This window comes from Limulus polyphemus, unplaced genomic scaffold (genome assembly GCF_000517525.1).
Source record: "Limulus polyphemus unplaced genomic scaffold, Limulus_polyphemus-2.1.2 Scaffold830, whole genome shotgun sequence".
NCBI classification, from domain to species: Eukaryota; Metazoa; Arthropoda; class Merostomata; order Xiphosura; family Limulidae; genus Limulus; species Limulus polyphemus.
This window is the reverse complement of record NW_013666440.1, coordinates 1-15115: the sequence shown is the minus strand read 5'-3', so window position 1 is coordinate 15115 and position 15115 is coordinate 1. Positions and strand designations below refer to the sequence as shown.

General features: G+C 33.6%; 1 protein-coding gene across 1 annotated transcript in view; it reads right to left on the bottom strand.

Moving 5' to 3' along the window:
* The window catches only part of LOC106460758 (two pore potassium channel protein sup-9-like), a gene marked incomplete at its 5' end in the record, with an annotated part of 33821 nt that extends 18853 nt beyond the window's left edge, over positions 1-14968 (bottom strand). The window contains one exon of the mRNA XM_013920493.2: positions 14850-14968. Within this exon, the coding sequence (XP_013775947.2) occupies positions 14850-14968 (119 nt within the window). The remainder of the gene's footprint in view (positions 1-14849) is intronic.
* Between the last annotated feature and the right edge of the window lie 147 nt (positions 14969-15115).

Below are 15115 nucleotides of genomic sequence, written 5' to 3'. Positions count from 1 at the left end.
TACTCTTTTACCAACGAATAGTGAGATTGACCGTCACATTATAACGTTCCCACGATTCGAACCCGCGACCCTCATATTGTGAGTCGAGTGCGCTAACCACCTGGCTGTGCCGGGCTAAAACCAAAGCAGAAGTAAGAAAACAGTCCATAATCATAACAAGAGGAGATACATCACACAAAACAATATAAAAAATTTTGAGGGAAAAATAAAATCACATTAAACCATGAAAGACGGATAAAAAAATGCTAATAATATACATATATAGCAAGTTTGACTTCTGAAATGACTTATAAATTTCAAAGCGAGCCTATTGTGAAACGTAAGCATGTTTGATCCAAAAAACACAAATTTTTAGTAATAAGTTTAGTTAAACAGATCGTTCTTACTATGAAAAAAAAAAGACTGTTAAAATTATAACTACTGAAAGGAGTGATGGGATAACAATGTGGATCTTGTTGGTTTACAGAAGATCTCTACTTCGCTAGTTAGCCCAGCTAAAAAGTGATCAGATAATAGGAGAATTGTCAAACTAATTGGTAATAATAATGCTTAGTGTTACAGATTATAATTATAATAAAGAGTCAATAAAGAATGGACTGAAAAATCAATAGCTCACAACATCGTTTTCACAATCTTTGTCAAGTTGAACATACAATTTTCACACCTCTCTACTGTCTTCATTAATGTTTGGTCGTTATTAAATACTAAATTATCACCATTCTACATTGCTTGTTAACGAAAAGTAATTACATCATTATGAATTAAATTTCTTAGAATAAATTCAAGCTCGTTCTCGAATATCTCATAATAGTTTGGGCATTAAACAGTAATTCAAACAATCATTTGTACCACATGTACTTCTACTGGCAGAGTGGCAATAAAGCATTTCGCAAAATTCTTCACAACGTCTGCTTTGTTTTGTTGACTGCACTGATTACACAACTCTTTCTCAACTTTATAAGTTCCTAACCGAGTCAGGTATTAGCGTATATTTTCTTCGTGCTTTAGTACATCTATATAAATAAACGTCAATATGTATGTATGTCTGTTCCTTATACGTTTCCAAATTTCTTGATCAATCAGAGCCAAACATGGCACAGTGATACAGGATGACATGAGGAAGGTCGTGAGGGTGGGGTTGTATCCCCCCCATCTAATTTTATATTTATAGATTTATTGAAAACAGTATGTCTTTCTTTTCCGTACTGGTACCTTTATGTATTTTTATTGCACTTTGAATGTTTATTATGTTAAGAAGAAAAAATAAAAGCCCAGTTTCTTATCTTTGTTACAAATAAGTTTTATTTCACCCGTCTAGTATATAGTATATATCTATAATCTATTAATCTGTTGTCTTAATTAGGAAATTATCACATAAATAGCTTCTTCAATTAAACTTCGTGAAAAATTCTATTATAAAACGAAGAAAGTGAAGAAAACAATAATTGCCGAATATCAATCAAGAAGTCACAGGAAAAAAACCAATAATTGCCGAATATCAATCAAGAAGTCACAGAAAAAAACAATAATTGCCGAATATTTAAAAACTTGTAAACCATCTAGTTCAGAAGTTGTTGTTTTTTCCTGTGACTTCTTGGTTGATATTCGGCAATTATTGTTTTTTCCTGTGACTTCTTGGTTCGCGATTGGAGAATATCCTTCTTTCTTAGTTGATTTGTGAATTTTTTTATTTATCCTTCTTCGATATATAAGTATTGTAGAATGGCCAGGAAATTCAAAGCAAATAGGATCTTTAACTGAGCTTTTTCAACGTTTGTTTGTTGTTAAGCACAAAGCTACACAAGGGGCTATCAGTGCTCTGCCTACCACGGGTATGAAAACCCGGTTTTTAGCGTTGTAACTTTGCAGGCATACCGTTGTGTCACCGGAAGACTTTTTCCAACTATCAACTATAAACTTGGCTAGAATAATCAGCGGAACAAAATTTCCTAATACCCCATGGGGCCCGTGAACCGAAATTACATGAGGGGAAGGGCCTTAACTACTGTTTTTACTCTCATCTCCTCCTGCTGGGCTGGCCTGGTCGTCCATGAATTTGATTGATCCAACCAGTAAGCTGGATTGTTGCGTCTGTGCTTATACCTTGAACATCAATTATCTGATTAGGACTTTCAATATATTTTATCCAAACTCGTCTTTTTGTTCATATAAAATGATCTAAAGTAATTTTTGATTAAAAATTTAATCTAATGAATGAATGATTCCTGCATCCAAATAGACCAATCTCCTATAAGTAATCCACATATTCACTTCATACGAATAAACTCATCGTCTCTGTTGTTTATTCCAGAAAATATACTACCGTTATTTATTTTATATTTCACCATACAATTTCCAACAATTATTTTCCACTATAACCGGTTAACCGAGTTAATACATTCTTTTTAAGTTAAAAAAAGGAGCGAAAACTAGAATATAGGTTCCTTTAAGACATTTATCAAGTTTATTAACCGCTTCTGGGTTAACACCAGCTTTTGAAATTAAGAAAAAAATGAAGCGAGAACTAGAATATACAGAGCGTAAGTCTAGGTTCCTTTAAGACATTTATCAAGTTTATTAACCGCTTCTGGGTTAACACCAGCTTTTGAAATTAAGAAACAATGATGCAACCCAGAAGCGGTTAATAAACTTGATAAATGTCTTAAAGGAACCTAGACTTACGCTCTGTATATTCTAGTTCTTAACACCAGCTTTTAAAATTAAGAAAAATGAAACGAGAACTAGAATATACAGAGCGTAAGCCTAGGTTCCTTTAAGACATTTATCAGATATATTAACTATTTCTAACATTTAAGTCAACTTTTCATATTTTTAGCTTCTTCGTAAAATACAAAATATCACTGATGGTACAATATAACGAATTTTGTAGTATACCAACAAAGTCAAGAATCATATCTAATAAGGATTTGGATGTTAAAACAGTAACCTAAAAAGTCACTTGTAGTACATGTAATTTTATTTCTGGTTAATTGCTAAGCACATATTTACAAATATGATATCACATTTTATGCATATCTACCCGCTGCTCTAAACATATTAACAGCTCCATCCGTTTAACTTCTACTAGAAATTTTAACCTTGCACTTGATAATACTTACATATCAGTAAAAATATATTAATACTTCCTGATAAACAGGAGAAATAAATCATTTCTTCAGGTGCGATTTTCTAGTACCTTAGAATGTCGATTATGACAAAACCACTTGGTATTCTACATATTTTTGTTTAAGTTATTCCCTTTAATGCTTACTAGATTCTCAATCATTTATTAGAATGAATGTAGATAAAATGTAGCACATATTATGACAATTTTTCTAATAACTCATTGGACTCTTTTTGTAAAACAATGTACATGCTTCATAATTTATATGTAGCACAAAAGGCTATATACTCTTTATGAATTATATTGATGGACCACTATTAAGACTTTTCCCTTTGAACAGATTTTCCGAAAATAGGCTTAGGCTTGTATTATTGACTTGGAAAACCTTTGTCCACCAGGGTGTAAATACAACTACTGTGTGGTGAACATTATTAGTAGTGACATTCAGATACACGAGAACTTTTCTCACACCATTATACAATTTCCAGCTAGTTGTACTGTCAAACCAACATAAGCAGGATCAAATGCCTTATGCGTTCTTCTTGACTCTACTGTCGATACAGAAAAGAGGTGAAGAACAAGTCATTAGATCACATCACATATACACTTCCATAGCTTATGCTTTAATCACTACTGAAGCCATGTTACCCTATTTGTATGTAAGATAAGTACCTTACGTCTATACTAGAGCATTTTTTTTAAAACTTAGCTGTAATAATTCAAGGACAGATCAAGCACATAGTTTACCTGATCTCTGTATCACTTATAGATTCGAGGACTTAGTACGTGAAAGAAGAAATATATTCATTTCAAGTGGTGAAACGAAAGAAACAAGATATAGGTATTGAAGTAATGGTGAAAAAAACACACAAAAAATGAGGACGTAGTATTTGAAAAGACAGGTGTAGTGATGAAATGAGAGAGATAAGAACTGGCGTTGAAATTGGAATAGAAATACAATTCAAGGACCTAATGTGTGGAAAAAAGAAGTAGATGTAATGGTTTATCGTGATGGAATAAAAGAAAGAGAAGATATGGTGTTGAAGTTGAAATAGAAATAAAACAATTTTTTTGCGAAACAACTGTAAATCGTCCAGTAGTAGAATTGTTGCTTTGTAAAGTGCAGTTGGTTAAATAAATAACTAAATGTGTTAATCTGTAAATAAATATAATTAGGAACTGTTTCTAAATAAAAATAGTGATTAAAAGTAAAAACAATCTGTAAATAAATATAATTAGGAACTGTTTCTAAATAAAAATAGTGATTAAAAGTAAAAACAATCTGTAAATAAATATAATTAGGAACTGTTTCTAAATAAAAATAGTGACTAAAGGTAAAAACAATCTGTAAATAAATATAATTAGGAACTGTTTCTGAATAAAAATAATGACTAAAAGTAAAAACAATCTGTAAATAAATATAATTAGGAACTGTTTCTAAATAAAAATAATGACTAAAAGTAAAAACAATCTGTAAATAAATATAATTAGGAACTGTTTCTAAATAAAAATAGTGACTAAAAGTAAAAACAAAACAGATATGATCAGGAGATTAAAGAGCGTAGCAAACAAAATCCAGACTTTCACGTTGTGTCTTGGCTCTTCCTATACGGAAACGGTGATAACAGGAAAATATCTGTAAACAAAACTGCATTAACGATCAATCAGACAACAAGTACAACTACCCTATGAAACAATAGTTAGCTTCCATGATTCGGACGTAGCTACAAAAAAAGTAACATCTCGGGCTGAATTGAACACATCATCTCGACCGGATTTAGTATGTTCCGAATTAGAACTTAGATAAAAGTACGGGAGAATGACGTATTTAGTATTCGTGTAATACGAGCATATAGGCAAGTACAGAAATAATGTTTTGATGTCTGAGATATGGAAGTGACTAGAAATTATGGATAGACTTATGAGTTCAAACATTTCGGCTCTTCAACTCTACAGTCTGACGTTAACATACAGTTTGGAGAGATAATAACAAAACTGTTGCTTGGTATCAGGTTTACAATTTACAGTTCCAAAAGCCTACATGTCTCCTCGTGCTTGGAGACTGTCTGTGTGATATCGTTATAAATAACATTTTTGTTGTTATATTACCATGGAAACCGACCATCATGGCTTGTGTTTGACATTAATATAGTACATGTGCAAAATCCTTAGGGGAAATATAGTCTGAAGGGAAAGCTGGTATAAACCAGCTGTACAAGGTAACATCTAGGAAAGGCAATGAGAACTAATATAATTGTCCAAATAATTTTCTATATGTTCTCTTTAGAAACCTTATCAAAATCATATATGCCCTCGGCGGGAAGTTTACGGACTTACAACGCTAAAATTCAGGATTCTATTCCACGCAGTGGACGAAACAAAAACATATAACTATATTCAAATGAAATCAAATCATACCCTTAATATTGCACAAAAGACAGCATCTCTAATAGATCAGTCCTGACAAAAATTAGAATGTGTATAAGAAAGCTATTTGTAATAAAGTTTCTTAGTATTCCCAGCCATGTGAATCTCTATGAATAATTATTCGCGAAAATTAACAGATGTTAAGTGATATTTGGAGTCATAAAAGCAGCAGAGAACTTATGTTAATATAAAGAAGAGGATGGAGATCCAGCTGAAGGCAGGAACGTGAAACGTGATGAGTCCATATAGAACTGGAAGTATGATCTGGGAATGAAAAGATTGAAGTGTGATATCCTATAGCTAAGTGAGATTAAGTGCATTAATTCAGAGACTATTATGAGTGAAATCTGTAAATCTGTATATTCATGAGGAGACGAACATTACAGAGAAGTAGGTCTGCTAATGAAAGAGAAATTAAGAAACTGTGTGAAAAGCTCCTGGTGTATCTCAGACAGGGTAATATTCGTGAAGTTTTGAGAAAATTATTTGATTTAACCATCATTTACACTTAAGCGCCTGCAGTTGATCGTAAAGCTGGGTAAATCGGAAGCTTTTATGAATATCTTAAGGAAGCTATGTAGGCAGTGAAGATAGAAGAATATCTGAAGGGGATAGGCAAGTTTCATGTAAATGTTGATGAAGGTAAGAGCAGCGTACTATCTAGACCACAGGAACGAGAGAGAAGAAGCTCAGTGCAGTTTTGTGAAAAGAAAGCTTTAGTTATAAGCACCATTTGACTTAAACATCACTTGAGGATCATCACAGGACGGTGAAAGAATTCTGAGAAATCAGATAGATGACATCCTAGACAAATAACGTTTCCGAAAGTATAATGTTATAGTTAGAACTTATCCAAGAGAAGACTGTGGCTCTGATCACAACCTAATGATCTGATAAATAAGACTAAAACTGAACAAAGAGACTTCACGCAGAACAAAATGGGATTTAGAACAATTCATCAAAAAATAAAATCTAAGTACTTTGTGATAAATCCTTAAAATCGATTTGAAATATTATTAAACAAAAACAAGGATGTTGAGGATCAGTTCGTTAAGTTCAAAGATGTTACAGAAAGCAGAAGAGAAGGTCATGAGGAAGAGAAGAAGGGTTAAAAATCTGGATCAATTACAGAATTATAAAAAAAGTTCTTAATCAAAGGGACAGAAATACAGGGAAGTAGATAAGAAAATCTGGCATTTGTATGGGAAAGGAAAGGATGAGTACCTGAAGAAAAAATGTGCAGAAATTGAGGAATATGAGACAACAAATAACAGAATAATAAAAAGTTGAATAGGAAACCAAACTTGTCTTTCAAGTGGAACTATCAAACGTAAGGACGGCCATATACTTCTCGAAATTGACGATATTAAAGAGAGGTGGGCGAAGTATTCAAAATAATTGTACAACGATGTTAGGAAAGGGGAAACCAGTCCTAGAAGTAATAGAACTGGTTAACAGCAACCAGAAATTCTGGAAAATGGAGTTACAGGAAGCCATTAGAAGTTTGAAAATTTGAATAGACAAGATTCCAGCAGAATATGTAAAGAAAACGAGCATTTTAGGATTTAAGTATCGGACTGCAATCTGTAACTCAATTTATAGAGAAGAAACACTGACAGTTCCTCAGAAATCTAAGGCTTTGGAGTATGGCCAATACAGGACTATCAGAGTGATTAGTCACACCTAAAAATGTTCTAAATATATTTCGTAATAGAATGAGCTGTCAGAAGTCATCAATGAGTATATAAGAGATCAAGGCACGAGAGAGAGTGTGTTAAGCGAATGAGCACAAATGAGCACATAGAAGTGCACAAAATCTTTTTGTATGCTTCGTAGACTGTGAAAAAGGTTTTGGCAGGGTAAATAATGGGAAATTAATGGAAATCCTACAGTAGATTTCAGAATCCTGAAGAATTTCTATTGGAGTCAAGAAGCAGCAATTCGAGTCTTTGTTGAATTAAGTAATTGATTTGCAGTTAAGAAAGACTTAAACAAACATGTATGCTTTCTCTGACAGTATGTAAGTTGTATGCAGAGTGGTTAACGAGAAAGGTATTTACTGATAAAGAAGTGAAGAATCAAGGTTAACTGAAATAGAAATTGTAATAATAGCTTTATGATGATGATGGGTGAATCTGATGAATACAAACAACGGTTACTTGTTATTAGTGGGGCAACTAGACATCATGGGTCCCATGGAGCAAACTTACATCGGAGCCCTTATCCACTGTTGTTAACTGTATTATTGAGAGGTCCCTAAATCACCGAGGGGGTGGGGAATTCGTAGACTTGATCTAACCAGTAAAATAGATCAGTTTCGTCCGTGTTTGGCAAGCTAGTTTATAAAGAGAAGAACTATGAACTCAGAATAAATGTCAATAAAACTAAGACAGTGATAATTCACGAAATGAAGAACCTCCCAGTATGTGCATGAAAGTAGAAGGTACAGAGTTGGAACAAGTAGAGGAGTTTACTTATTTAGAGATGAATATCAGTAGTTGTGGCAAGTATGGAATAAGATAATAAAGCAAAGGATAAGAGTGTTAAATACATGCATTCTTTAAGTCTCAATAAAGATGTGAAACTAAGATTGAAAAAGAGACTACTAAAATGTTACGTACAGTCAGTCCTATTCCAATAAGTAGAAATACAGACCCTGTCTACTGAAACAAAGCGACATTTGGTAGCATTTTGTAGACGAATGAGGAAGCATTTGAATGTACAAAAAGAAAATACAGCTACTGGATATATGTAAGAAACGGAAGATGGGCTTCTTTAGGCATATGAGATCACAAGAAAGATTCTGATGGGTAAAATAAAAGAGAAGAAAACGAGAGACAGACAGAGACTCACCTGGTTCGATGACATTAAACAATGAATTATATAAGAACCGTTTGAATTAGGAAAGTTGGGGCAGGCAACAAGAAATAAAGAAGGGAGAACTATAGTTGTCGACCATCAGGATTGGGGGAGGACAGTGACTGATTGTTCAGTTAACTAGATGTTATAGATTATACTTTCCAGTGAATATTCCCTCTCACTTTATTGCAATCAGCAACAGAAACAATATATTTCAAGATGTAGCCAGTTATCATAATATTTCATTTCATCTCCTTGTATTTACTCTTTGTGAAAATATTCCAAAGTCTTTAATTGTAAGAAATATTATCAGTAATATAGAACTTCAATATATTATACATATAAAATCAAGGATTCCCTACAGAAAAATACAAATACAAACTAGTTGTGTAGTATATTTAAACGGATGGTTTGTTAGGTTCACACTGCTCTGTTTCTATTCTCAGAGACGCACTACGTGTAGTTTGAATAATAACACAATTTACTTGATCAGTATATTCAAAATATTTGTATAATCCAATGTGTCATTACTGGATAAGCATAACGGCATAAATGTAGAAAGGATATAAATGCTGTTGTTCTCTAGGCTGGCTCAAATATAGTCTTAAATGCAGTATCTCATGGTATACTCCACACATACTCCTAACATATACTCCTGCATGAAGTTTGAGAAAACTTGTGGAGCAAGGCGAGAATTTTTACATGATCCTGAAAGTAGAAGTTGCTGGGTAACACACTAATCAAATGAAGAAGGGAGATGTGATTAAAAGGTATGTTGTGTACGAATGTTAGAAGACATTTCAGAAAAAACAAAACAAACGTGTTTGTTTGTTAAAATTTTGTGTGTGAATTCCTTCATTTCTTGATAGACACTTAGGGTACCTGTACCGTCATTTTTCCGAGTTTTAATACTTGCCCTCGATACCCAGGTTTTGAAAACGTCGCTAGATATGTGACACTTACTAGATAAGTCAATCGCTTTGTTATGTTTGATCACAGGTTTGACAGTCCTGTGCAGAATCGTTCTTAACTGATTGTGCGGATTAAGAGACAAACAAACATTAAATACCTTTAACTTGAAATTAGCAGCAAGGGAAGTTCATCATTAATACTCTTTATTTTTTAATTAAAAAATCCACTTCCATCCCCATGGTCGGTGGTTCGGAATTAGGGATGACGCCATACTCCCCCTGATGAGAAACGCGCTGCAATGTGACTCCATAATTGAGGAGGGAAAGACTGTTCTAATCTCTTGCAGCATGTAAATCAATTAGGATTGGTTCAGTAATTGCACGCTACCCTCCTTCAAAAGTTGTTTCAGAGCACAGATTTTCTCTAAACCAAATTTACTTGTAAGAGCCAATTAAGCTAAACATTGTTACGAATCCTTCAAAAAAAATCTGAACAAAACACATAGGAGATAACAAAATCCTGAGTAATACTGCCTAACGAAACACAATCGCCTCAATTTCAAAAACATCATTATGCTAATTTGGTCGCTGAATGGTTAGCACACAAAGTGCCGTAAAGTTGAACAAATGTGTACACACATTAACTTTAGTAGTAATAACTTAGTAGTAACAATGACAATGAAAACAGAAGAATGTGAAACAGTTTAGTTTTCCCAAAAAGCTCTTCCACCACACACACTGTAGAATTTATGCCATTGGTTGAGCTGTAACGCTGAACGATCACCTTGCTGGGATAGGTTGGTTAACGGTTTAGAGCGTTTTTATCGAAAAACATAAGTGATGTGTGATGTATCTAAATAATTAAAAGAGTATTGTGTGTGCGTGTGGGGAAGTTTTGAAACTTCTTTAAACTACGCGAAAATGAAATTAGGAGTAGAGAAATACGCGTAAGGGAGGGGTGTATGTAGATAGTACTATGCACTGCAAAGGAAGGGGTATTTGGGTAATGGATCTGTCATACCTCAGAACTACATCTCAGATAGAAGTGTTTATTTATTAAGGTTTTGTGTTTGAATTTCTTCATTTGTTTATAGACACTTGGGGTACCTGTACCGTCACCTTTTTGAGTTTTAATACTTACTCTCGATACCCAGGTTTTGAAAGCGTTGCTAAATATGACGCCACTTACTAGATAAGTCGATTGATTTGTCATTTTTGATCACACCATTTGGCTCAAAGTGTTTTTTTTTTATATCTAGAAGTATTCGGTGGGTATCACGAGTCATGGAATAGGTTTAACTCACGTAGTCATTGAGACGCTTCGCACGGCCATCAGATTCGCTCTAAACTCTACGTACCTAATCTCTTACGCGAGTAGTCTAGGCAGCTCACTTAACTGTTTTGATTATTTTAAATACACAACAATGCTTTTATGTTTTATAAAATGTATGCATTCAGATACAAAATACCACAACTTAAAATGTTTCATACGCGAAGCACGAGTTTTCTTTCTAATATAGATTTGAAATAATATGTTCTAAGCGTAACTAGGATAATAACTTTCCCTCTTATAATAGTGAGCGTGTGGCTAGTTGTAAAATAAAAACTTAAAATACTTTTTACGACTGAAATGTACTAGTTGTTTATTTGTGATTTAACGAAACATTTTTTCGATTTTTTTTTTCAAAGATAAAACAAGAGGGAATCCTCAATAGCCACGACACTTGAAATTCTTTTACACAATATTAGAGCAAATTAATCTATAGACCTTTTTTCTTTTTATTAGCTATATTTTTGTGCGCCGGCAATCCAAAGCGCGGGGCGCGTATATACTCTTAGATTTTAATACTCATCAGTATCTCTACCAGCCTACCTTCAAATTAAAATTCTTTTAGACATCAATCTATGAGACTTGGCCGTGTTCAAGTATATCAATCGAAAGGAGTTGATCTCCTTAGTCCAAAACTATAATTATATTTCAAATCGGTCAAGATATGACGAAGCTATGAGCTAAAAGTTTGTACTTGAAAAACTCGGAGTCATTCTATGAGCCGCTATACCGCAGCTTAAAACGTTCTAGATTTGACAGTCCTGTACTGAACCTTCTTAATTAATTGTGTGGATTAAGAGACAAACAAACATAAAATATCTTTAAGTGAGTAACAACAAGATGTAGTCGATGGCGAACGAAAGTTACGATACTATTATAAAAACATGCATATTTGGAACACTCCATAGCGTTTAACCACAAACATACACATGCAGTAACTTCAACAGTAATAGACCAACATCCATCCTTAACAGTGTTTTGAGATAACACTTTGTGAGCTGAACAATGGTGAATAATTCTTGCCTGGATTTCACTGGTATCTCAACAATATCAATCTACATTAATCTCACCAATCTTGGTATTTCTTGACGTTTTAATGAGAAGAATTGAAGCCAATAACACCCCTTCAGTTTATGGTAGATCAGCAAATATCAGTTATTAGCTAAATTCTAGTTAATAACACTTGTAATCTGTCAAATGTAACAACTTGAAAATTCCAGTGACCAGAACTACTGCATCTATGTTGAAGATAACCAAGAGGAAAAGCTCATCATTCTGGGAACTGTATTCTATGGGACCTCAAAGTCTAAGTCACTTATCCAAAGAAATTTAAAGCATCATTGATCAAAGTCAGTTCCAGCAAATCAGATAGACATATTGTTGTCTTTGATTTCTCAGCAGGAAGACGCGTTATAAATACAAAAGTAAATAATCCCAAGCAATTTCAGAAGAAACTTGCACGTGCAGTAAACCTGATGATGAAACAGAATGGTCACTGAAAGTAAGGTACAGAGACCATTTTCAGCTATCTTCACATTAAGAAGAATCACTGATTTACCATCAGTTAATATGAAGACATACTTGATCATGACATTGTATTTAAAAAAATAGAAAATCGAAGAAGCTTAGAAATCTAGAACACACACTATGTTGATCTGGTACAGGATTAAACATAGGTTAATTTTTATATGAAATGGTTTTTATTAAACGGGTGTTTACTTAATCGTGTGTAGATTCAACATGAAAATAAGAGTGGAATAAGTCAGCATGTTTGGTGTGACAGGGATTCCAACCCGCGACCCCATCAGATTGCGAGTCGAGCGCCGGGCCTCTTAGTTGAACGATTCAGTTTTGTAACATTAATTTGTTCGATTAATCACTTATGTTACTTACTCAACCAGAGTCAGTAATTAAATTGTTAGCAAAACCCAATGACGTAATCAGTCAGAGTCAACTATAAACTTGTTATCAGTAAAAATCAATAAAATCCAACGACTTACTCAACCAGAGAGAGAGTAATAAACTTGTCAACAAAACCCAATGACTTCGGTCCAATAAACACAACTAAAATGGGCATACATAATGGCTACTAGTATCGAACTTTTAAACCTGTTTAAAGGTTTGAAGCTAACTAAATCAAGAACAGCGATATACTACGTGAAAAATAACACATCAGTGTCAAAACAATACAATAATATAAATTATTGTAATTGAAATATAATTCTAATCTAGTTCTTGGTCAAAATTTACTCTGTGTTGATCAAACTTGCCTCAAGCTTTTCTGCTGTCCAGTAGCTATTTCACAGAGTATCAACTGCAATTATAAAGAGACAACTTTAACAGACCTTTTATGTATCATTTCTTTTGCTTTTCTCACTTGTGTTGGTGTACAACAAAAGTGTTTGTATTTCATATGCAACATTTGTGCCAAGTCTATTAGTTTTCAGTTCGTTTCAAGGAACTAAATTAAGAGGATTTAAAGAGGAATTAATAATAATTCTGTCATGTTTCGATTAAAGCCTTGGAATATCACAGTGATATATTTATTAAAGCCTTGGAATATCACAGTGATATACTTGTATCTTAGTTCAATGTTTGTTTTTGTTTTTGAATTTCGCGCTAGCCGTCCATAATCTAGCAGTGTAAGACTAGAGGGAAGGCAGCTAGTCATCACCACCCACCGCCAACTCTTGGGCTACAACGAATAGTGGGATTGACCGTCACGTTATAACGCCCCCCACGGCTGAAAGGGCGAAGCCTTAAATTATTATAGAAAAATAATAATCTAAATAATAATAATAAACATTAACATCGAGTCCCTCGGTTGGTCAGCAGTAAGATTTTGAACTTATAAAGCTAAAATCCGAGGTTCGATGACCCACGGTGGACAGAGCGTAAGTAGTCCATTGTGTAGCTTTGCGCTAAAACATCCCAGCAAGAACAACTAACATCAAAGTTAAATTAATCCCTCTCAGAAGCTGAAACTTTTTCATAATACTGCGCACCTATGAAGCTGTGTTGTAGAATTGGTGCACTTTGTGATAGCACCAATAAATAGGTTACTACGCAATCATAAGGAGAATACAATTATTTATCTTAATATTTGTTGAAATGAAATCAGCGTCCGTCAGACTTTTAATGTTATGTTACTTTAAATAAACAAAATTTATTTCAGAGTTGGAGGGTTGCCCAATACATTCAGCGCTGATACCTCCCTCCCCAGTAGATCCGCCGCTGATAGGTTTTGTTTCCTTGGTATTGCTTCATAACATTGAGTATCTTAAGTCAGTTTATTATCCTGAAATAACTCCATTAATGGTCATCTCTCTCTCTCTTTCTGTATATATATCTATTTGAAATAATTTCAGTTCTAATTTGCATATATAGTTACTTTACGTTTGATTAGAGGTTCTTAGTAATTACCAAACTAAAGCTACTTACACTTTGCACGAAACTTTAAAATTGCTGGATCGAACAAATTCTAGGCTTAAAGAAGACTTTCAGGCATAATTATGTAAATCTTAACAGTTTTAGAACCTGCATTCTTAATATAAATGAAATAGAATGTCTAGCCCAATTACTATTCGGTTAAAGAATATACTTAACCAGATTTGTCAGCCAAATATAAATTTTTCATCCAAACATTTTCTAAGTGTTGTAATTAGTCTCAATTCCCCACCATAAATTTAATGATATATCTGAATATCCGGATAGTTATTGTAATTTATTTTGATCTTTTATAGCTATAATAATAGTCAAAAGGCCATAAATTCAGTTTGTCTGCTGATTTTCTCCAACGTCAAAAGCATGAAAATGGTAAATATCCTAATTGCTTATTAAATTTTGCGGCAAAAAATTTATAATACCTGTGAAGAAGGATAGTTGAATGGAAGATTAGATGAAGAAATATACAGATTGGAGAATGGAAGACAAATCATATAGGGAAAAGGATATATATATATGTAAAAACTCATGAATATGAATAGAGATACATGGATACGGAACTGATGGATGAAAGGATAAAGAAATCGAAAACTACCGAACTGATAGATAAATGGGCTTACAAACACAACTATACAGAAAGCTAAGAACAAGAAGTGTAGTTTATTTAAATCATATCCCACGGTTATCTAGATGTATATAAAGCTCACGCACACACACACATATATATTATATACACACATACGTATGTAGTTACCTTTTCTGCTCAAGCGATTTTTCCCCACAGGCCTCAAAGAACATTGCCAACCTCTTGCCTGACCTTCCACATTTACGAACGTAGGAGCCGCACGAGATAACAATGACACTAATTCAATACTTCAATATAAAGTATAACAATTCCAAAAAAGTCGATAGACACCGAAATAAACTCTCTTTTAAACTCTAATCGTCTTATTTCAAGCGTGATATTTTAACGCAGAGACGCGAAAACAGTCGCTTCATATATATTTCTGGCAGCTTGAG